This window comes from Anoplophora glabripennis, unplaced genomic scaffold (assembly GCF_000390285.2).
Source record: "Anoplophora glabripennis isolate ALB-LARVAE unplaced genomic scaffold, Agla_2.0 scaffold59, whole genome shotgun sequence".
NCBI lineage: Eukaryota > Metazoa > Arthropoda > Insecta > Coleoptera > Cerambycidae > Anoplophora > Anoplophora glabripennis.
Window position 1 is genome coordinate 1,382,074 of NW_019425991.1, and position 23,032 is coordinate 1,405,105.

At 33.1% G+C, this 23,032-nt stretch overlaps 3 protein-coding genes across 7 annotated transcripts in view; 2 read left to right on the forward strand and 1 right to left on the reverse strand.

Moving 5' to 3' along the window:
• Nucleotides 1-9,451, reverse strand: part of LOC108907126 (biotin--protein ligase) — a 43,359-nt gene extending 33,908 nt beyond the window's left edge. For both annotated transcript variants that reach the window (XM_018710673.1, XM_018710663.1), the window contains exon 1: nucleotides 9,273-9,451. The gene's annotated coding sequence lies outside the window, so the exon portion shown is untranslated. The remainder of the gene's footprint in view (nucleotides 1-9,272) is intronic.
• Nucleotides 6,677-8,992, forward strand: LOC108907136 (microtubule-associated proteins 1A/1B light chain 3C-like). 4 transcript variants are annotated; one of them, XM_018710683.2, is made up of 4 exons: nucleotides 6,677-6,974; nucleotides 7,923-7,990; nucleotides 8,054-8,160; nucleotides 8,623-8,992. In XM_018710683.2, exons 1-4 carry the CDS (start codon nucleotides 6,806-6,808, stop codon nucleotides 8,849-8,851), a joined length of 573 nt encoding a protein of 190 aa, XP_018566199.1. In that variant the 5' UTR covers nucleotides 6,677-6,805; the 3' UTR covers nucleotides 8,852-8,992. The 4 variants fall into 4 exon arrangements, with proteins under 4 accessions (XP_018566199.1, XP_018566205.1, XP_018566217.1 ...); XM_018710689.2 differs by having other exon boundaries at nucleotides 7,935-7,990; XM_018710701.1 differs by lacking the exon at nucleotides 6,677-6,974 and adding an exon at nucleotides 7,658-7,759 and having other exon boundaries at nucleotides 7,935-7,990.
• A 268-nt stretch (nucleotides 9,452-9,719) lies between the features above and the next one.
• LOC108907194 (pre-mRNA-processing factor 40 homolog A) lies at nucleotides 9,720-22,427 on the forward strand. Its single transcript, XM_018710761.1, has 11 exons — nucleotides 9,720-9,870; nucleotides 9,925-10,209; nucleotides 10,273-10,412; nucleotides 10,466-10,572; nucleotides 10,627-10,716; nucleotides 10,815-11,203; nucleotides 11,258-11,726; nucleotides 16,485-16,714; nucleotides 16,770-16,964; nucleotides 17,020-17,253; nucleotides 21,819-22,427. The coding sequence occupies exons 1-11, from the start codon at nucleotides 9,868-9,870 to the stop codon at nucleotides 21,933-21,935; spliced, it is 2,259 nt and encodes a 752-aa protein (XP_018566277.1). The 5' UTR covers nucleotides 9,720-9,867; the 3' UTR covers nucleotides 21,936-22,427.
• Nucleotides 22,428-23,032: the final 605 nt, after the last annotated feature.

The following is a 23,032-nucleotide window of genomic DNA, read 5'->3' on the forward strand; positions in this document are numbered from 1 at the left end:
TATACGAGGGTGGTCTGAAAAGTTTCCGACCTAACAAAGATACAAGACATTTTTTCAGATTTTTTTTTTATTTTTCAACATAGTCTCCTTGTAACTCTACACACTTCTCCCAGCGATGCTCCCATCTCTGTAACTCGTCCAAATAGTACTCGGCGTTTTTCTCTGCAAAATAATTGTTCACGAAGGTGATTGCCTCTTCATTTGACGAAAATCTCTGTCCTCCGAGCGCAATTTTTAGATGAGGGAACAAAAAGAAGTCGCTTGGGGCTAGATCTGGTGAGTAAGGCTAATGGTCAAGCAATTAAAACCGTAATTGGCAAAAACAAATATTTTATGACAGCTCGATACTCGATTTTGTCCATTTTCATAAAAACACTCACATCAACTCACTCAAACGACTGTTACACAACAACTGCGAGTCCAAAATGGCTGAAACTTTGATGAGTAACAAACTGTCAACAGATGAACAACGAAATTCACTAGCTTTTATTTACGAGTGCTGCCATCTTCATGTTGAGGTCGGAAACTTTTCAGACCACCCTCGTATCTAATCTAAGATGTTTGTATGACAGTCTCATTTTTTCGAGGGGCAGAACTTTTTATGAAGACCGACATTTTTGATAAAGTCAAAAACGAAAGAGTTTCTCCTCTTGTCAACTCCATCCGTGGACACACTGTATATATATTATTAATAAACTTTATTGTACTTAAAATCTCAAATTTTTACTAAATTATTTTATTAAAAAAGTATTTTTCCTATGCACTATAGCGAAATTTTGCTTCGTTTTCGAGCTACAATTAAAAAACTGAAAGGGGTGCATTTTCACCCCTATCTCCAATTTCCACCCTCTAATTTAATAGCACTCCGCGCTTTTTTCATCTAAAATTACCATTTGAACGATTCACGTAATAAAACATCTTGAACGCGTTCCTTTTAAAATCTTATATTCAATAGCCTATTTGCCATACGAGGGTGAGGAGATATTAGCAACAGTAGAGAGTGAGCAGATATTGGCAATAGTAAAACAGGGGGTCGAAATATCAAGATCGCTACGGCCCTGCGTGGCTCCCCTCGAACAAAACACCAACAAAATCAACAAAACAACTGACAATCGGTTGCTATGCCGCTGGTGCTACCAACAGGCCAAGAAAGCGATTTATATATAGTCCGTAATCTCGACGCGATATTTACAATAATAATAAGGCGATTATTATAATGTCTTCGTTATTAAACACTGGCAGGCCGTGTTGTTTTATAAAATGTCACTAAAAACATGATAATGTATCGAACAAACAACAATAAATCAACGGCTAGGGGTAATTATTGATACTTTTACCGAGGCAGAGATAACCGAGGCGCTAAAAATAGATAAGGGGGCTGTGCTGAAAAAAAACGGGCATCGCGGGAGCAGGCCTACTTAGATTGTACTGACCATGGTTAACCGAAGATAGCGTTCAAGTGGGAAAATGACGGGAACTGAACTGAGTCATGGTTTGGTTTGGGTTATACGAGGGGCGCGTAAAGATAACTGATAATCTTTGTAAATTATTAATTTGTATCAAAACGGTCAATTTTTTGCGTTATTTTTCTCACAATTTCGCGTTAACCTACTCATCAAATACCGAAAAAAAAATCAAAATAATAAAAAATCAATTTAATTAAAAAAAATATTCTCGACATTTGAAATATTCAATGTAAAATTATAAAATAGAGGACGCAATAAATTTTTTTTTTTTCAAAATTAATTAATGATTGATAAAACAATTTTTTTTTGTTATTTTTCTCACAATTTCGCGTTAAATACTCATCAAATATTGAAAAAAAATTCAAAATAAAAAAATTAATTTTTTTTTCAATTTTAAAAAAAATTTCTCGACATTTGAAATATTCAATGTAAAACGGGACGCAAAAATATTTTCATAAATAATTTTTTTTTCAAAATTTTGAATTTTGATATAAATTAATAACTTGTAAAGATGACAGTTAGGCTTCAGTAGGTTTTTTGCACATTAGATTCATTCATGATTAAGATAAAAAAATTCTTTTGCGCTATTTTTCTCACTATTTCACGTTAAATAAACACCGAAAAAAAGTCAAAATTAAAAACAAATCAAATTTTTCATTTTATTTTAAATTTAAAAAAAAATTTCTCGACATTTGAAATTCAATGTAAAATTGTAAAATATAGGACGCAAAATTTTTTTTATAAATTTTCAAATTTTATTTTTTTTAAAATTTGATTTTTTTTTCAAGTTTGAAATTTGATACAAATTAATAACTTGTAAAGATGAGTTATCTTCAGCTGGTTTTTTGCTCCTTAAAAATTAATTAATGATTAAGATAAAACAATTTTTTTGCGTTATTTTTCTCAAAATTTCGCGTTAAATACTCATCAAATAATATCGAAAAATCAAAATTTAAAAAAAATATTTTTCTCTACATTTGAAATATTCAATGTAAAAGTATAAAATAGAAGACGTAAAAAATTTTTAGAAGATTTTAAAAATTTTATTTATTTTCAAAATTGAATTTTTTTTTCAAAATTTTGAAATTTGATACAGATGTCATATTCAGCAGGTTTTTTGCTCTTTAAACATTAATTAATGATTAAGATAAAACAAATTTTTTTGCGTTAGTTTTCTCATAATTTCGTGTTAAATACTTTTCAAATATCGAAAATAAAATCTAATTTTTAAATTTTTTTTAAATTTAAACAGAAAATTTTTTCTCGATATTTGAAATATTCAATGTAAAATTGTGAAANTCATCTTTACAAGTTATTAATTTGTATCAAATTTCAAACTTGAAAAAAAAATCAAATTTTAAAAAAAATAAAATTTGAAAATTTATAAAAAAAATTTTGCGTCCTATATTTTACAATTTTACATTGAATTTCAAATGTCGAGAAATTTTTTTTTAAATTTAAAATAAAATGAAAAATTTGATTTGTTTTTAATTTTGACTTTTTTTCGGTGTTTATTTAACGTGAAATAGTGAGAAAAATAGCGCAAAAGAATTTTTTTATCTTAATCATGAATGAATCTAATGTGCAAAAAACCTACTGAAGCCTAACTGTCATCTTTACAAGTTATTAATTTATATCAAAATTCAAAATTTTGAAAAAAAAATTATTTATGAAAATATTTTTGCGTCCCGTTTTACATTGAATATTTCAAATGTCGAGAAATTTTTTTTAAAATTGAAAAAAAAATTAATAATTTTATTTTGAATTTTTTTTCAATATTTGATGAGTATTTAACGCGAAATTGTGAGAAAAGTAACAAAAACATTTGTTATCAATCATTAATTAATTTTGAAAAAAAAAAAATTATTAATTTATTGCGTCCTCTATTTTATAATTTTACATTGAATATTTCAAATGTCGAGAATTTTGTTTTTAAATTAAAAATAAAATTTAAAAATTTGATTTTTTATTATTTTGATTTTTTTTTCGGTATTTGACGAGTATTTAACGCGAAATTGTGAGAAAAATAACGCAAAAAATGGACCGTTTTGATACAAATTAATAACTTGTAAACATGACAGTTATCTTCAGCAGGTTTTTTGCTCTTTAAACATTAATTAGTGATAAAACAAATTTTGTTTGCGTTATTTTTCTCACAATTTCGCGTTAAATACTTATCAAATATCGAAAAAACAAAAATCAAAATTAAAAAAAACAAATTTTTCAAATTTTTTGTAATTTTAAAAAAAAATTTCTCGACATTTGAAATATTCAATGTAAAACGGGACGCAAAAATATTTTCATAAATAATTTTTTTTCTCAAAATTTTGAATTTTGATATAAATTAATAACTTGTAAAGATGACAGTTAGCTTCAGCAGGTTTTTTGTTCCTTAAACATTAATTAATGATTAAGATAAAACAAATTTTTTTGCGTTATTTTTCTCACAATTTCGGGATAAATACTCATCAAATATCGAAAAAAGAAATCAAAATTAAAAACAAATCAAATTTTAACTTTTTTTAAATTTAAAAAAAAATTGTCGATATTTGAAATAAGTACTTTGTAAAATTATAAAATAGACGTAATTTTTTATAAATTTTCAAAAAATTTTTTTATCATAAATTTTATTTTTCGATATCTGATGAGTATTTAACGCGAAATTATGAGAAAAATAACGAAAAAAAAATTATTTTATCTCGATCATTAATTAATGTGTAAGGAGCAAAAAACTTGCTACTTTAATTTTTTTTTTAATTTTTACGATTCAGGAAAGGAAAACGGTTCGACCGATCGATTTCAAAATTTACAAGAGCATGTATTGAGCTAAAAAAAACCTACAAACTTCACTCAATAGCCGATATCTAAAAATTAAAAAAAAAACAAATTGAAGCTGATGAATCAGGCTAAAGTCTATGTACAGCCTTGAAAACAAAAAAAAATGGAAAATTTTTGACTTGCATTATTTCTTTTCATTGCGCAATGTTCAAAAAAAATTTTTCATCTCAAATTTTTCTCGATATTAGTCACGAAGTTACAGCTTTTCAAAAATCAAATGTTTGAAATTGTTAAAGTTTGTCTAGAGCTTGCAGAACACCCTATATAAACTATTTAAAAAAAATCGAGGTTATTTTTTTAAGCGAAATTTCTGTTTCANTGAATAGTGAATATATACATTTTCGCGATCTGTTCAGGTTAGACAAGGTTAGAAATAAGATTACAAAGAGATAGAAACAGTAACTACAAGTCAGACGTATTCACCAATATTCACTCGCGAAAAAAAGCCTTATGTGTAGATGATTGCGTAAAGGAAAAAAATTGGAGAAAGAAGATGCTCTGTCAACACTGTCAGTAGTGTCAGTGTCAGTCTGTCAGTGACATTGTCGCATAAAATATTTTCAAGTCTACAAGTTATTTTCTTTAATCTTCGAATTCCTTTATTAAGTAAAATTATTATTTAATAATAATCATTTAATATCTTCCTTCCCTTAGAATTAAAGCATAATGTGTGAAACGGGATTTTTGAAAAATACTTCGCAAATTTTACCGAAAATTGATATTTTTATGATTATGAATTGAATTTTTAAAAAGAGACGATCGTTTTGGCGCCGCAGTCAGGTAAGGATTAACATATTTAATGAACGATTTTATTGTGTCGATTTATAATATAAATAATAAATATAAATACCTATTTATTTACGGAAAATTATAGTGCAGTTCGGGAGTCTTATGGAGATAATGCAATTGGCTATGTGGAATGTGGAACAAAACACCACTTAAATTTTATTGAATCCATTACAATCAGGAAATTAATAATAACTATCACAAATACTCTTAATTGATAGACTGCTGTCACTAGTGTCACTACTGTCACTTTTGTTTAAAAAACAGGAAACAGGGTAACACGGATTGACATTGATGGACAATTTTGATATATTTTCTTCTTCAAAATTATGCAATAGGACCGCTTCTAGCTTCTTGTTCAATTGCCCCTTGTGACGTCTGACTAGTTTTTAAGTAACACAAAAATTCATAAATGATTTCTACCACTAATTTGTCATATATTTAAAATTTGACTACAGGCAGGTTCTTTTATATAAAATCTTTGTATCAACAACAATTTGTATATGGTTTGTTTTTATAGTCAACAACCCTATTATTATCTTCAGCAGGTTTTTTGTTCCTTAAACATTAATTAATGATTAAGATAAAACAATTTTTTTTGCGTTATTTTTCTCACAATTTCGGGTTAAATACTCATCAAATATCGAAAAAAAAAAGAAATCAAAATTAAAAACAAATCAAATTTTAACTTTTTTTAAATTTAAAAAAAAATTGTCGATATTTGAAATAAGTACTTATTCAATGTAAAATTATAAAATAGACGCAATTTTTTGTAAATTTTCAAAAAATTTTTTTATTTTAAATTTTATTTTTCGATATCTGATGAGTATTTAACGCGAAATTATGAGAAAAATTACAAACAAAAATTTATTTTATCTTCATCATTAATGTGTAAGGAGCAAAAAACTTAATTTTTACGATTCAAGAAAGGAAAACTGTTCGACCGATCGATTTCAAAATTTACATGGGCATGTATTGAGCTAAAAAAACCTACAAACTTCACTCAATAGCCGATATCTTAAATTAAAAAAAAACAACAAATTGAAGCTGATGAATCAGGCTAAAGTCCATGTACAGCCTTGAAAACAAAAAAAAAATGGAAAATTTTTGCCATGCATTATTTCTTTTGATTGCGCAATGTTAAAAAAAAATTTTCATCTCAAATTTTTCTCGATATTAGTCACGAAGTTACAGCTTTTCAAAAATCAAATGTTTGAAATTGTTAAAGTTTGTCTAGAGCTTGCAGAACACCCTATATAAACTATTTAAAAAAAATCGAGGTTATTTTTTTAAGCGAAATTTCTGTTTCAAAAACACGCTTATCATATAATTTTTGAAACGTTACTAATTTTTTCACGTCCAACGCCATTTTATTTATACATGATTTTCCAGTATTATTAAATAAGGTGGTCTATGGAATAATAAATAGAAAAAATTAAAGTGTAGTTCGATGAAAAACGCAATATCCAAACGATTATTTATTAACAGCAACTGGAAAAACGAAAATCAACGTGTCACCGATACGACAATCAAGTACCAGCAGCGATAAGCAGCAGAAGAAAAACAATTTAACAGTCATCGCCCGCATCCATACCCCTCCGAGACAAGCGAACGCGTGGTCGACTCGCGACCGTTTCGCGGAACAAGTGAAAGAGCGAACACCTTGGAAAAAAAAGTGTAAACAAACCGGCAAGTGCACCGAAAAAACCACCTAGATGTATTCCAAGTCGGCCTGTCTCACAACCGGTGATTACGACACTTTCGACAACAACAACGTGTGCCTGAGGCAGAAAAACCCAACTCCGACGACGACGGGGCAGTTTTGGAAAAAGAAAACCGTCGCCTGTACACACTGCGGCAGCAAGAAGCCAGTGAACGCAGTAGGTCAGTACGATGCGGAATTATTAACGTTTGGCACAGTCTGTCGTTGAAAAAAGGCCTTCTTGATAGTCCAAACGAGCTTTTCTCGACGTTTCTCGAAGGCAAAAGACCTGAAATTCTTTTTTTATACGAATTGGGAGCATTACAAAACCTCTAGAAATGTTTCAAATAAAGGAACTGATATTTTGAATTGGTTAAAACAAGTTTTAAAATTCTTACCAATTATTTTAGTTTTAATCATTAAATCTTAAAAAAATAGTGTAATATCTGCAAGAGAATAACATAAAATCAACGTTTGGCAAATTAGTTATTAAAAAGAACATTTTTTGTAACTGTACCATGTTTCTGTTTACCTGAAAGTATTTTTTCATGCAAATTAGGAGCTAGAATCCAAAAAGTGTAAAAATTTTACAGGTTATGTTGAAGTCAACTGCGAAGCAGGATATTTAACCAATTCTAAAGCTCTTACCAATTTCCGACAGTTTCAACCCTTAAATCTTGAGAAAGCTACCACAAATGATTTTATAAGACCCTCCTAGCAAAGCTTTTTAAAACCCCTTGCTACCTGCGAAGGCACCGTAAAATTGACCCCCCGCCTCGGCCAGGCCCCTTCAAACGACGCCTGCAATATTCTCATAATGGGGGTAGTACGTGATAAGAAACATTCCTCTAACAAACAAATGCGGCATATCAGAATCTAGTATACTGTTAAAGTTCAGCTGTGAAGGTTCATTATAGCCTTGCTGTGCGTAAACTCGCGAGAAAATCGGAAATGAGGCCTATTACTGGTAAACATATTACAGATTTCCTTTAACAGATGTTTTTTTTTATACTTAACGATATTGGCGCAATACTTTGCTGTTTAAAGCTTGTAAAAACGCTCCTAAATAAAAAACTGTTGCAAATTTGCGACAAAAAACGTGGATGTAACTGAGCCATATTTATTTGCAGTTTTTTTTCCAGGGGTCAGGAAAGAGGAGGTGCTGGCCATAAGGAGCAGATTCCCTACTAAAATACCTGTAAGTAACCTATACAGGGTGTTTTACAATCCTTTTTCAACCCCTTCCATATTTTTTTTTCAGGTGATCGTTCAGAGGTACCCGAAAGAGTCCAGCTTGCCAGAAATGGATAAAAGCAAGTTTTTGGTGCCGCAGGAGATAACAGTGTCGCAGTTTCAAACTATAATAAGGTAAGTAGTGTCACAAGGTACTATTTTAACACAAATATAGTGCTCTATACCCCAAATACTATCGGTTTGTGCTGATCCTGGATACAGTCCTGTACAGATTCCCAATCACTGGAAAGTGATAGAAGTACGAATTAACTCGTACGTAAACAACAGGAGTTATAAATATGCCGGACAAACAATGAAATACTCATGAATATGTTTACTGAACTCGAAGAATAGCACGAGATGTGCTTTATCGATACGAGATGAGAACAGTCCTTCGGTCTTCTCTGTATTTACGTCCCAATTACTTATTTCTTCGATGCATAGAATTTTACGTATAATCTATTCACCTTACTTTGTCACAGGAACGACCTTGATGTGTTTACAACGAAGCTTTAAGATAAATTTATCTTGTACGTCTTTCGTTTATCGAATACTTCAGTTTAAAAATTTAAATTTTTAACACTATTTTTATTTCAGAAACCGAATAAAGCTCAATCCAAATCAGGCGCTTTACCTGCTGGTGAACAACAGGTCGATGATGAGCCTCAGCCTCACGCTGGCGGAGGTGTATACGATACACGCTCACTGTGACGGGTTCTTGTACATCACCTACGCCTCACAAGACGTTTTTGGGAACGATGATACCGATCGTAAGAATTACAGTGATAAGAAAAACTGTAAAAGGAACGTCCTGATGGAGTTTTAAGTATTTTTTTCTCAACGTTGTATCTCCAAAAGACTCAAATATAGCTTTAGATGTTTTGTAAGAATGAATAAAGTCAAGTGATTGTGAGTGTAATGAATTTTTTGTATTGAATAAACGTTTCTTTTGTATTTCTTCTTAAAATGTCATTCATTGAAAATACCTCATTCTCATAGTGTTTGTCTTGCTATTTGTGACTGTTCTTGCAATAATAATATTAGTTATTCAAGTTTGTGTAATCGAAATGTATATTGGGTAACTGCAGATGAAAGAAACCTGTTATTTTTTAATATGATATAAGGTTAGAAATTTATTAAACATTATTTTAACAAAACACGTTTTTGTATTCATTCCACCTGTTCGTCCTTAACGCAAATTAAATTTAACATTTAACGGGTCGGCATAATGAAAGAAAAATACTTACATTGATCCAAATTCTTCACTGAAAAAACCAACGATGTTGATTTACGTTTTTAACAAATCGATGATGGGACTTTTGCAAACACTACTGACCCAAATCTGAATAAGATATTTACATTTTTTCACTATATTGCCACTAAAAATGAAAAAACATGAAAAATAATCTAGGTCGTCTTTGTAAGACACCGGATTGAGGTTTGTTAGTTTGAATTGAACATGAAGAGATTGTGTAGATAAATCTTCAATAAGAAATAAATTACATTGGAATGATGACTATAAAAAAATTAATAATTTTTAAATATGTTCGTGTTATAACAACACACCTGCTTATTTTTAGGTTTTAAAAAGGACTGATATAGACTTTTTTCAAATTGATCAAATCAACAAACCTTCACAATTCAATTAACATTTCGACGTTTGACGTTTGACATTTGACAATGACAGCAAGCTGTATTGGTTGTTTGACAGTTCAATGGGTTCGTCAATGAACGGTTTATTTATAAATTTAACTGTACATTACACTACTATACAATAAAAAAAAAACTATATAGACCCAAATGAACGAGTAAATTCAAGAGCCTGTCCATACCCCATCAGAAATGGTGAGTAAAACAATACACGCTTGTGAGGTTATGTATTCCGGCTTGTGTTTGCAGGACCCCAACATGCCTCCCCAGGCCTTCGTCCCTCCCCCAGGAATAGGAACTCCACCACTGATGCCTCAGATGCCAGCCGGGATGGGGCCCTATCCGCCCATGATTCCACCTTTCAGCGTGCCACCTCCCGGGTTTGGCAATTTCGGCCCCCCGGGACCTCCAGGGGCCACCACCGGGGATCAGTGGTCTGAACATAAAGCTCCCGATGGGAGGACTTACTATTACAACTCCGTAACGAAGCAGAGTTCCTGGCAGAAACCAGACCAACTGAAGACTGCCGTAGAGGTACCAAATTGAAGCTTTAAAACGTGTTTCCCGTGGCAAATGTTTAATTTTGTGTTGTTCTAGTTGCTGTTATCGCAGTGCCCTTGGAAGGAATACACCGCGGACAATGGCAAAATATATTATCACAACATTAATACGAAGGAGTCGCGATGGGTCATACCGCCGGAATTGGAAGAGATAAAAAAGAAAATTACCTCTGAGGAGTGAGTTTTTGAATAACTGTATAATTTATATATGAATCGTTTTTGTCTTTTAGGACCAAACCGCCGTCGGCTCCTGTAACGCCCAAAGAGATTTCAAGTCCCGTCCAGCAGCCTAGTGCACCCCTGACGGGCTCCAATTCTCCTATTGTTACAGCGTCAGGTACTTGCAACTATTTAGTTTGTGGTGTTTCGGTATAACGTTGATTTTTTCCAGTTCCTAGCCCTGGCGGGAAAAGCGCTTTGGAGGCTGCTATGGCAGCAACGCTAGCGGCGATTTCTCTGCCCACACCCCCACCGAAACAAGGTAAATACGTTTAATTATAAAAAAATTATATATCATGCATATATTTGTTCAAATCTTCTGTTTTTTGTGATTATTGCACTGTAATTTTTTTTTTTTAGATGAAGACTCGAATCCCTCGACACATAGCGAGCCCCCCAAGGAGTCCCGTAACTCCACTCCGGAACCGAAAGTGTTCAAAGACAAGAAAGAAGCCATGGAGGCGTTCAAGGAACTTCTCAAGGACAAGAACGTACCGTCCAACGCCAGCTGGGAGCAGTGCGTCAAGATCATATTCAATGACCCCAGGTACGAGACTTTCAAGAAGCTGAACGAGAAGAAACAGGTCTTCAACGCGTACAAGACGCAAAAGCAGAAGGACGAGAAGGAGGAGCACCGGCTGAAGGCGAAGAGGTCCAAGGAGCAGCTGGAAGACTTCCTCTTGCATTCGGATAAGATAACGTCGACCACCAAGTATTACAAGTGCGACGAGATTTTCGGACACCTGGAGGTAAGGCTTGATGAAATAATGCAAAAAAAAACTAATTTTTGAATATTTTTACAGATCTGGCAGAACGTGGCGGATTCCGACCGCCGCGACATATACGAAGACGTCGTGTTCAACCTGGCGAAACGGGAGAAGGAGGAGGCGAAGGTGCTCAAGAAGCGCAACATGAAGAAGCTCGCCGAGGTCCTCGAGTGCATGACGAAGATCAACTTTGACACTACCTGGAGCGAAGCTCAGGTGCTCCTCCTCGAGAACAGCTCCTTCAAGAACGACGTCAACTTGCTGGCGATGGACAAGGAAGACGCGTTGATCGTCTTCGAGGAGCACATCCGCGTCCTGGAGAAGGAACAGATGGAGGAGAAGGAGAGGGAGAAGCGTAGGATGAAGCGGCAGTGCAGGAAGAACAGGGACCAGTTCTTGGCGCTGCTCGATCATTTACACGAAGAGGGGAAGCTCACTTCCATGTCGTTGTGGGTGGAACTGTACCCCATAATATCGGCGGATATTAGGTTCTCCGCAATGCTAGGTAATGTAAATTAATTTCTCTCGATTTTTCTTTGTCGGTTTCCAGCTTAGGCGTTACCTTTCGTGTCATATGCGTGCAAGTGGGAAAAGATATCACATTTTAATTATTTCAAGGTCATGTTGGTTTCTTGTCTCGTAGGCCAAGCATATAAAATTTTTACTCGAAAAAAGTCCTATCCGCGAGATTATTATAAAATTGTCTTAAGGAACATAATACAAGACATCTCTCGTCTCGTGAGTCAAAAAATTTTATCAGCTAACTTTTCTATTTAAACAAATAAGTGGGGGAAACAGTTTTTTCACTTTGCAGGGAAAACCATCAATTTTAGCGAAAAGTGACTCCCAGACAGCTCGTAGGGAATAAAATTATCTACAAAATGAGATGTGTTACATTAAAATCGGTTAATAAACAAAAAAGTTATTGCAAAAAAACAAGAAAAGTGCCCATTTTTTAATTTGTTTATAACTATCGCATTTATTGTTAAAATTTTATAAAACCTATGACAAGTTGAGGGTTTTGTCATACTTTAAAAGTGTGCCAAAAGTGGGCGCTGTAGGTGCAATAGTTTTCGCACAATTCTATTTGTTTATAGCGGAGGCTCCAAAAGTTATGAACTTTAAGCCTCTGTACAGGCGTTAATTTTCAACCAAACCTGATTCTGAAAGCGTCATTGTCATCTTAAAGACTTAATTAAGCGATCTATTAAAAAATATCACCGTTTTTTTGACATTAACATTCTCAAATTGTGCGTTAAAAAACCGTGCGATTTTCGCTTATAAACAATTTGAATAAAATTGTTGCTATTTATGCTACCTCGCCGAAAATAGATGCATTGGATAGCTGGCAAAAAAATACGAATTTAAAAAAAAGCACCCTCTACGACCAACAGGAGCCAAGATAAGAATTTTTTTTTAAATCGTAGCGCAATTGTTTATTAGGGTGGGTCAAAAAAATCGACTATTTTTTTTTACTTTATACTCTGAAAAATAGGTTGCTAGACACCTCTAGAAAATTCTCTCCAAATATGAGCTCTTAATTTTATTAGGAAGGTCCTCCGCTTTACAGTTTTCCATTTTTTCCTCAGTATTAGAAAAAAAAATTCATATCTCTCTATCAACTGTTCGTTAAAAATATCTCTCCTCATATACTTGTAGGAAATTGAACGCTCTACAAAAAAGGTCTCTTGCAATTTTTTCGTAAACCTCACCGTTTAAAAGACATTAAAGGTTGAAGTTTGATTATTTTAAGACAAATTTCTATTTTGCTTATGAATTTTATAACTCGTTAACAAATAATCATTATGAAATCCGCAATTCATAGTTTTGTAGGAAATTAACTGCTCTACAAAAATGGTCTCTTATGATTAGTCCATTAAATAAAGCATTTACAAGATATTCATCGTCAAACTTCAATGCACGCCAATTTTAATAGTTTTTGATTAATAATTCAGAAAATTTGAATTTAATTTATAAGTTTCAGGGAAACTTATACAAATTTGAGTTTTTATGAACAGAGAAATGTTTTAAACTATTTTATATTATTTATAAAGAAAAATTTTTACAGTGAAAGTGTACGAATATTTTATAAATGTTTAAAATTGTATAACTCACTTGATAATTAAATAAAAAAACTTTTTACTTAATAACAAATTGAACATTTTTTTTCTTTAAGATTAATACTTTTCATAATAAATTTGTCACAAAAACGTTATTTTTTCAAGATTTAATGAATCATTGACTCAGTCAGAAATAATACCCCAATTTATTTTTTTCGATGTAACCGAACATGCTTACGACTAAAAAAAAAACGAAAAATAGTTTAAAACATTTCTCTGTTCATAGAAACTCAAATGCGTATAAATATCCCTGAAACTCATAAACTAAATTGAAATTTTCCGAATTATTAATCAAAAACTGTTAAAATTGGCGTGCATTGAAGTTTGACGATGAATATCTTTTAAATGCTTTATTTAATCGACTAATCATAAGAGACCATTTTTGTAGAGCAGTTAATTTCTTACAAAACTATGAATTACGCATTTCATAATGATTTTTTGTCAACTTAAAGTTATAAAATTATAAGTTATAGTTATAAAATTCATAAGCAAAACAGAAATTTGTCTTAAAATAATCAAACTTCAACCATTAATATCTTTTAAACGGCGAGGTTTACGAAAAAATTGTAAGAGACCTTTTTTGTGGAGCGTTCAATTTCCTACAAGTATATGAGGAGAGATATTTTTAACGAACAGTTGATAGAGAGATATGAATTTTTTTTTCTAATACTGAGGAAAAAATGGAAAACTGTAAAGTGGAGAACCTTCCTATTAAAATTAAGAGCTCATATTTGGAGAGAATTTTCTAGAGGCGTCTTATTTTTCAGAGTATAAAGTAAAAAAAAAATAGTCGATTTTTTTGACCCACCCTATTGTTTATAAACATTAAGACTTTTTTTTTTGCAAAATAAAGTTTACGACGTAAACTACGATTTCCCGTGAATTGCATTGAAAAATGTGGAAAATTAACGACTCACGAGCCCTTTAAAGAGAAGATACTTTGCGAAGTAGAATGTCCGGCGTGGTGGTGGGGGAAGCTCGTCCATGCGAGTCGCGCGCACCAGAAAAGTGAAATCCAAAGTTCAAATTGATGCGCGCTGTAAAATTTTGCAATATCTCGGCTTCTATTCGTTGTAGAAACTTCTTTTTTTTTTAAAACAGGGGTAGCTCGACGAAAAAATAACAATGGGCATATTTACGAATTTGTAGAATAGCCCTGAACCCCAGAAAAAATGCATCTTTTATATTCAATTTTTTTTAATTTACAAAAATGTCAAAAATTATTGTTAAACGAAATATTAATAAAAATTTCAATTTCGGAATTATTTTACTATTATTAAATAAATAAATGAAGCTATCGTTCATTTAAAAAGTTATTTTTTTTTATGTATTAAGCCAAAGTAAACTTACTTTTTACAATATTTAGTTATTTAATTATGTTTTAAATGTAAAATTAAAGTAAAAATTCACAAATTATTTTCAAATTATTATTTATTGTTAAAAGATTTAAAAAAGAATAAAAAGCATTTGAATTTATTGCAAAATTCTCAAAATTAAAAAATATTAATAAAAATAATGCGGTCGATAAAATTACAATTTTAACTTCTTGAAATTTTAATATATAAAGTTTTTTTTATTATATTTATTACTAATTTTATAAACATAATCAAAATTAATTCAAAAAATATTAATCACAACCATTTTCAATAATAGATATAAATAATGCAATATAATACAATTTAAAATTTAAAATTTTTTCTATTTTTATGAGAAATAATAATTTGAAAATAATTTATGAATTTTTACTTTAATTTTACATTTAAATCGTAATTAAATAGCTAACAAAATATTGAAAAAACAAGTTTACTTTGCCTTAATATGTAAAAGAAATAACTTTTTAAATGAACGATAGCTTCATTTATTTATTTAATAATAGTAAAATAATTCCGAAATTGAAATTTTAATTAATATTTCGTTTAACAATAATTTTTGTGACATTTTTGTAAATTAAAAAAAATTAATTATAAAAGATGCATTTTTTCTGGGGTTCAGGGCTATTCTACGAATTCGTAAATATGCCCATTGTTATTTTTTCGTCGAGCTACCCCAGTTTAAAAAAAAAAAAAGTTTCTACGATGAATAGAAGCCGAGATATTGCAAAATTTACAGCGCGCACTTCCCCCACCACCACGCCGCCGGCCGCCGGACAGTTTACTTAGCGAGTACCTTCTCTTTAAAGGGCTCGTGAGTCGTTAATTTTCCACATTTTTCAATGCAATTCACGGGAAATCGTAGTTTACGTCGTAAACTTTATTTTGCGAAAAATTCAAGTCTTAATATTTATAAACAATTGCGCTACGATTTTTTAAAAAAAGATTCTTATCTTGGCTCCTGTTGGTCGTAGAGGGCACTTTTTTTATTTTAAAACTGTATTTTTTTTCCAGCTATCCATTGCACCTATTTTCGGTGAGATAGCATAAATAGCAACAATGTTATTCAAATTGTTTATAAGCGAAAAACGCACGGTTTTTTAATGCACAATTTGAGAATGTTAATGTCAAAAAAACGGTGATATTTTTTAATAGGTCGCTTAATTGCGTCTTTAAGATTACAATGACGCTTTCAGAATCATGTTTGATTGAAAATTAACGTCTGTACAGAGGCTTAAAGTTCATAACTTTTGGAGCCTCCGCTATAAACAAATAGAATTGTGCGAAAACTATTGCACCTACAGCGCCCACTTTTGGCACACTTTTGAAGTATGACAAAACCCTCAACTTGTCATAGGTTTTATAAAATTTTAACAATAAATGCGATAGTTATAAACAAATGAAAAAATGGGCACTTTTCTTGTTTTTTTGCAATAACTTTTTTGTTTATTAACCGATTTTAATTTAACCAGTCTCATTTTGTAGATAATTTTACTCCCTATAAGCTGTCTGAGAGTCACTTTTCGCTAAAATTGATGGTTTTCCCTGCAAAGTGAAAAAACTGTTTTCCTCACTTATTTGTTTAAACAGAAAAGTTGGCTAATCAAATTTTTTGACTCACGAGACGAGAGATGTCTCGTATTATGTTCCTTTAGACAATTTTACAATAACCTCGCGGATAGGACTTTTTTCGTTTCTTTTTTATTTTCGCTAATTTTCCTGGTGTATCAGTCCTGAAAAGTTATCGACTAATTCGGATCTTTCTCGTTCCAGGTCAGAGCGGTTCGACGCCTCTAGACCTCTTCAAATTCTACGTGGAGGACCTGAAGTCGCGTTTCCACGACGAGAAAAAAATCATCAAGGAGATCCTCCGGGAGAAGGACTTCGAGGTTAAAGTGGACACGACTTTCGACCAGTTCGCCACAGTCATCTGCGAAGATAAAAGATCTGCGACTTTAGACGCTGGGAACGTCAAGCTGACGTTCAACTCGTTCCTGGAAAAGGTAAAAGTAGATTTTAAACTGAAATTAATCTTGAAACATGTATATTTTTTTTTAGGCGGAAGTCAAAGAAAAGGAGCGTTTGAAGGAGGAGACGAAGCGACTGAAAAAGCTGGAGAACAACTTCAAGAACCTCCTGCGCGAGCTTAACGTAGACTTCGAGCTGTCGTGGGACGAAGTGAGGCCGAAACTGGAGAGCGAGAAGGAGTTCGTGGCTTTCGATTCCGATTCGGAGAGAGTTAAAGTGTACAAAGTAACTACTCGGTTCCCGTTCGGGGGAGCAAGCCGTTAACTTTGCTCTGTTTAAGGATTTCCAGCACGAGATGGAGGAGTCGTGCAGCCACCACCACTCGCGCTCGAAGAAATCCAAGAAGAAGAAGAGCAAGAAGTACAAGTCGTCGAGCACGAGCGAATCGGACAGCGAGAAGCACAAGAAGTCGAAGCGGAACAAGTCGAAGAGCCCCACGCCTTACACGGACGACAGCGCCGAGGAGTACCGGAAGAAAAAGTCGAAGAAAAAGCACAAGAGAAAAAGTCCATCAGTGAGTTATTACTAATCAGTTTATTTCCGAATTTTTTTTTTCCTCTTTTTGCCTTTTTTTTTGGTTTTGTCGTTCATTTTATTTAACTTATTATTGATTAGTTGGTAAGTTGTTCGTCATTAAACGTTAGTGGTACAGGAAATAGTTATTGATTGTTGATTTCTGTGTACATATGTCTAAGGACGGTACGATACGACAGATGAAAATGATGGAAGCGAGGCCGGGATGGTGAGGGACGGCGCGGAAAAGGTGGCGGTCGTTTGGAAAAAAAAAACAAATATTTCCCTACAGATTATAAAAAAACTGGACATAGATCGTGTCGATGGGAGACACAAGGCGTGGATATGTCTCGATAGTTGCGAGCTTGCGCTGTGTTCGTCTCTTGAACTTTTACCGAGATATTCGATTTATATTCGTTGTGATTCTTGTGAAATCGTGTCCAAAATTACACATTTTTTAGAGTATATCTCGGCCGTTTCAACAATTATCGAGTTTCGACTTGATATTTTAGAAATATCTCCCCAAAACGAAGACGGCAAGTGTTACTCGAAAAACACTCAGACACAGTCCAATTCCAGATACCAACTGAATTGCATATTGTTTAACAGCTTATAGTCTAATTAAATAAGCCTTTAAATCAAAATTTTGGTCAACTTGCCTGAATTTTTGATATGAGTTAGTTTGAGGTATGTTATAACAATAAGTGACAGTAATTTTTTGTTCAACCCTCGGCCAAGGGTGAAAAAAGATAAAACAAAGGAGTTTTTCAAGATAACTCAAAAGGGGCAAGGGCTAGAAAAAAAAGTTTCTTATAAAAGTTGTAAAGCATACAATTCTACATAAAAATGGCATCTTGACTTTTTCTTGTACTATTAAAATTAACAGAGTTAGGGAGGCTAGAAGTTAAGGGAAGATTTCAGAAATTTAATTTTGTTAAATCATTAAAATTAACGATTAAAAATTTGATTTTTTGTTATAACTTTCTTATTAAAAATTAAAAAATATACCTATTTCTCTGAACATTACATTACGTTACATTTTTTAGAGTAGATTGAAAAAAAATTTACAAAATTCATTCATTTTTCTGCTTATGATTTTTTAAATTTCTAAAATCTTCACTTAACTTCTAGCCTCCCTAACTCTGTTAATTTTAATAATACAAGAAAAAGTCAAGAGACCATTTTTATGTAGAATTGTATGCTTTACAATTTTTATACGAAAACTTTTTTTTTCTAGCCCTTACCCGTATTGAATTATCTTGAAAAACCCCTTTGTTTTATCTTTCTTCACCCTTGGCCGGGGGTTGAACAAAAAATTACTGTCACTTATTGTTATTACATGCCTCAAACTAATTCATATCAAAAATTCAGGCAAGTTGACCAAAATTTCGATTTAAAGGCTTATTTAATTGGACTATCTCATGTTATCCGCCGCGCCGTTGTCACATTGCTCGATATGAATTTTTTCGAATTTTAAATTTATTACGACGCTAATTATTTTTTAGAATTAAGCATGGAAATGGAAGGTTTTTTTATTTATTTTATTGTATTCTATCGTCTGTTAAAATTAAAGCAGTCAAACTTCTAACACCTTGTATTTCACCAAACTTTGGAGATTGTATGCCCTACATTTATCCATATTTTGTCAAAATAAACACGTTTATTAATAAACTACTCGTTTTCGTGGCATTGCTCACCGAAATATCCAAGTTTCATACTTGAATTCTTTTAATTTCATTTATTTACAACTACTCTGATTACACAGCCACACAAAAAAAGAAAAGTTGTCTATTTTTCATGCAACAAATGTTATCTGTAGTATTTTTGCCTCCTGATCACTAATCCGGTGTCAGAATTGAGCTATCACATCACAGGAATTTCCTAACCTCAAAAAACAAGTTAAAAATGGCAAAAATTAATGAAAAAGTGCTAGGAAAAATACAAAAAATTTTTTTTTTATATTCAAATGTTCATTTATACCCCACCCAACGTGAATCCGAGATCAGAATTAATGGTTCTTTTTCTAACCTCAAAAAAACGATATTAAGGTCAGATATCACGAATTTTCAAACAACATATTCGCTTCGAATTTGGTATACGGGGGTTTTCTGGGTCGCTGATCCGAGGTCAATTTTGCAAAATTCAAGATGGCGGATTCAAGATGGCCGACCTAATTTTCAAAAAATAACACATTCCTGCCAAATTTGGTATACGGGGGTTTTCTGGGTCGCTGATCCGAGGTCAATTTTGCAAAATTCAAGATGGCGGAATCAAGATGGCCGACCAAATTTTCAAAAAATAACACATTTCTGCCAAATTTGGTATACGGGGGTTTTCTGGCTCGCTGATCCGAGGTCAATTTTGCAAAATTCAAGATGGCGGATTCAAGATGGCCGACCAAATTTTCAAAAAATGACAATCCCGCCAAATTTGGTATATGGGGGTTTTCAATTGCGAAATTCATTTTGTAAAATTTTACTTTATAACCTGAGTACCCAATCGTGTGTTAACCTACTTTTTTTCGGCTATATCTTGTACTTTTTTCTGTAAAAGATCTATTCACGGGTTGAATTTTGTAAAACTGATCTCGGATTCGTGATCAGCGACCCCGAAAACCCCCTTATATCAAATTTAATGCGAATCTGTTATTTTTTGAAAATCTGGTCGTCCATCTTGGATCCGCCATCTTGAATTTTGCAAAATTGACCTCGAATTCGTGACCAGCGACCCCGAAAACCCCTTTATACCAAATTTAATGCGAATCTGTTATTTTTCGAAAATTTGGTCGTCCATCTTGGATCCGCCATCATCAATTTTGCAAAATTGACCTCGAATTCGTGATCAGCGGCCCCGAAAACCCCTTTATACCAAATTTAATGCGAATCTGTTATTTTTCGAAAATTTGGTCGTCAATCTTGGATCCGCCATCATGAATTTTGCAAAATTGACCTCGAATTCGTGATCAGCGACGCCGAAAACCCCCTTAAACCAAATTTAATGCGAATCAGTTATTTTTCGAAAATTTGGTCGTCCATCTTGGATCCGCCATCTTGAATTTTGCAAAATTGATCTGGAATTCGTGATCAGCGACCCCGAAAACCCCTTTATACCAAATTTAATGCGAATCTGTTATTTTTCGAAAATTTGGTCGTCCATCTTGGATGCGCCATCTTGAATTTTGCAAAATTGACCTCGGATCCGCGATCAGCGACCCTGAAAACCCCCGTATACCAAATTTGGCGCGAATTTGTTATTTTTTGAAAATTCGTGATATTTGACCTTAATTGACCCGTTTTTTTGAGGTTAGAAAAAGAACCATCAATTCTGACCGCTAATTCACGTTCGGCGGGGTCTTAACTATGTAAATGAACATTTGAATATAGAAAAAAAAATTTTTGTATTTTTCCTATCACTTTTTCGTAAATTTTTGCTATTTTTGTACCTGTTTNATACCAAATTTAATGCGAATCTGTTATTTTTTGAAAATTTGGTCGTCCATCTTGGATCCGCCATCTTGAATTTTGCAAAATTGACCTCGAATTCGTGATCAGCGACCCCGAAAACCCCTTTATACCAAATTTAATGCGAATCTGTTATTTTTCGAAAATTTGGTCGTCCATCTTGGATCCGCCATCTTGAATTTTGCAAAATTGACCTCGGATCCGCGATCAGCGACCCTGAAAACCCCCGTATGCCAAATTTGGCGCGAATTTGTTATTTTTTGAAAATTCGTGATATTTGACCTTAATTGACCCGTTTTTTTGAGGTTACAAAAAGAACCATCAATTCTGACCGCTAATTCACGTTCGGCGGGGTCTTAACTATGTAAATGAACATTTGAATATAGAAAAAAAAATTTTTGTATTTTTCCTATCACTTTTTCGTAAATTTTTGCTATTTTTGTACCTGTTTTTTGAGGTTAGGAAATTCCTGTCATGTGATAGCTCAATTCTGACACCGGATTCGTGATCAGGAGGCAAAAATACTGCAGATAACATATGTCGATTTCATTTTTAATGACACATTGCAATAACGTCTTTCCCATTTGTTCGCTTATGACAAGCACTGACACGCTTCAATCAAATCATGCAGTCTCGGTCGTCCTCTTTTTATACACAATAAACAAAGATAGAAATAGGAGCTTGTAACAACCGAATGTTCCAAGTTAGTCTGGTGAAAATAGACATTTCAAATAACGAAAATTCCGATAGAGCTAAATTTTGGTGGAGACCTTGGGTACACTATTTTTATGACTAATTTGACCGGACAAAGTCTGAACACTATGCGAAATGAACAGCACATTACAATTTCTGTGCAGAGAAAACACAAAATTATTTTCTCGGGCTTTCAACCAATATATTGCCCTACGCACGACTTTATAGACATATCCACGTCGTATAAAGCTCGTAAACCGGAAACCTTAAAAGTAACCGCCTTTTCCGCCGTCCGGGATCCCGAGCCAGACCGCAAGGAACGGACGGGACGTGGAAATGGGGATTCCCGGCGGACAGCCGACCGCCCGCAACTATATTAGAAGTTAATGGAATGTTTTTTCAATTTCTGCAGAGCACGCCTTCGGAAAAATATAGACAGGACGGAGACGGGAGGACCGGGGACGTGAGTGAGTCTGAGCTCGAGAAACAGAGGGCGTTGTTGTTAGCTAAACTTAACGAGAGTGATTGAGTTATTCGAGAACGAAACTTGTGCCCCAGAACGGCGGTTTTAGGATTATTACTCGTTCGTCGTTTCCGGGAACGCTTGACGGGTCCCGTACGTTCCCAAAACGGCGTTAAACCAGCAAAGTTTTAATTAAGGGTGTGGTGTGGACGACGGTGCAGTGTTCAGAATTAAAAAACGCACATGTTAAAGTCTGTAGTGTATTTTTATATCGTCCGTTTGGGAACGTACGGGTGCGGAAGACCCCGCCAAACGGCGGTTTTGCTTTTAAGTCACATTCCGCAGTGGTAATCCTAAAACGACCCGTGAAAGTTGAACGATATTTAGTTTCTATCCTGTTATTGCCTCAGATAAAACAAGTATTTGTGTAACCCCCTCACGAGTGATTATTTGTACGTCTTCCTCCGTTCGTTGGTACTAGGGAAGATTTAATAATAGCGATTAATTGGTATTTTTTTTATATTTAAAACTGAATCTATTAAAGTCTACCATCAGCTAGTCTTGTTTTTTACCACTTTACCTCTGGATCCGCAACATACCTACTACAGAGTTAAATAAATACAGTTTCTTTCAGTTTAGACTAGGTGGTATCTGTTTTGGTTTGGGTGAATCGTATATCCACGGAGATTTTTGGGTTTTTGGCTTTCAAATATCACTAGAAATGAAAAGTTTTCTATGCGCATAAAAAAAAACCTGGGCTTAACTATTGGCGCCCAATATGTTCGAAAAATGTCATATTTTTCTTCCTATTTAATTATGTATCTTTTCAAGAGTTGATTTTAGGCGAAAATGGAAGAGGAAAAAAATGTTTCTAATTAAATTTTACAAAATATGACTAGTTACAAATCGAATGAATCATGATTATTATTGTAAAAATCGAAAAAATCGTCAAAAATGGGGTTAAAAACAGTACTTTTTAGGGTCTTTAAGTTGAGTATAGGACCTTCATACTTGGCTCAAGAAAAGTTCATGTTATGTAGAATCATCACACCAAATTTCATCAAAATTGGTTCGATAGATTTTGCATAATTTTGCAAAAAAACACAGCAAAAACCAAAGCCCTTAGATACTTGAAAATTTAATTACATATAGAAGGGCTCTTA

Bases quoted from the DNA above. Each gene is read 5' to 3' on its own strand.
- LOC108907136 (XM_018710683.2), top strand. From the start codon at position 6,806: ATGTATTCCAAGTCGGCCTGTCTCACAACCGGTGATTACGACACTTTC. The intron at 6,975-7,922 runs GTCAGTACGATG...ATTTATTTGCAG, and splicing joins GAAGCCAGTGAACGCAGTAG to TTTTTTTTCCAGGGGTCAGG. The intron at 8,161-8,622 runs GTAAGTAGTGTC...TTTTTATTTCAG, and splicing joins CAGTTTCAAACTATAATAAG to AAACCGAATAAAGCTCAATC.
- LOC108907194 (XM_018710761.1), top strand. The intron at 10,717-10,814 runs GTAAATACGTTT...TTTTTTTTTTAG, and splicing joins CACACCCCCACCGAAACAAG to ATGAAGACTCGAATCCCTCG. The intron at 11,727-16,484 runs GTAATGTAAATT...TTCTCGTTCCAG, and splicing joins TAGGTTCTCCGCAATGCTAG to GTCAGAGCGGTTCGACGCCT.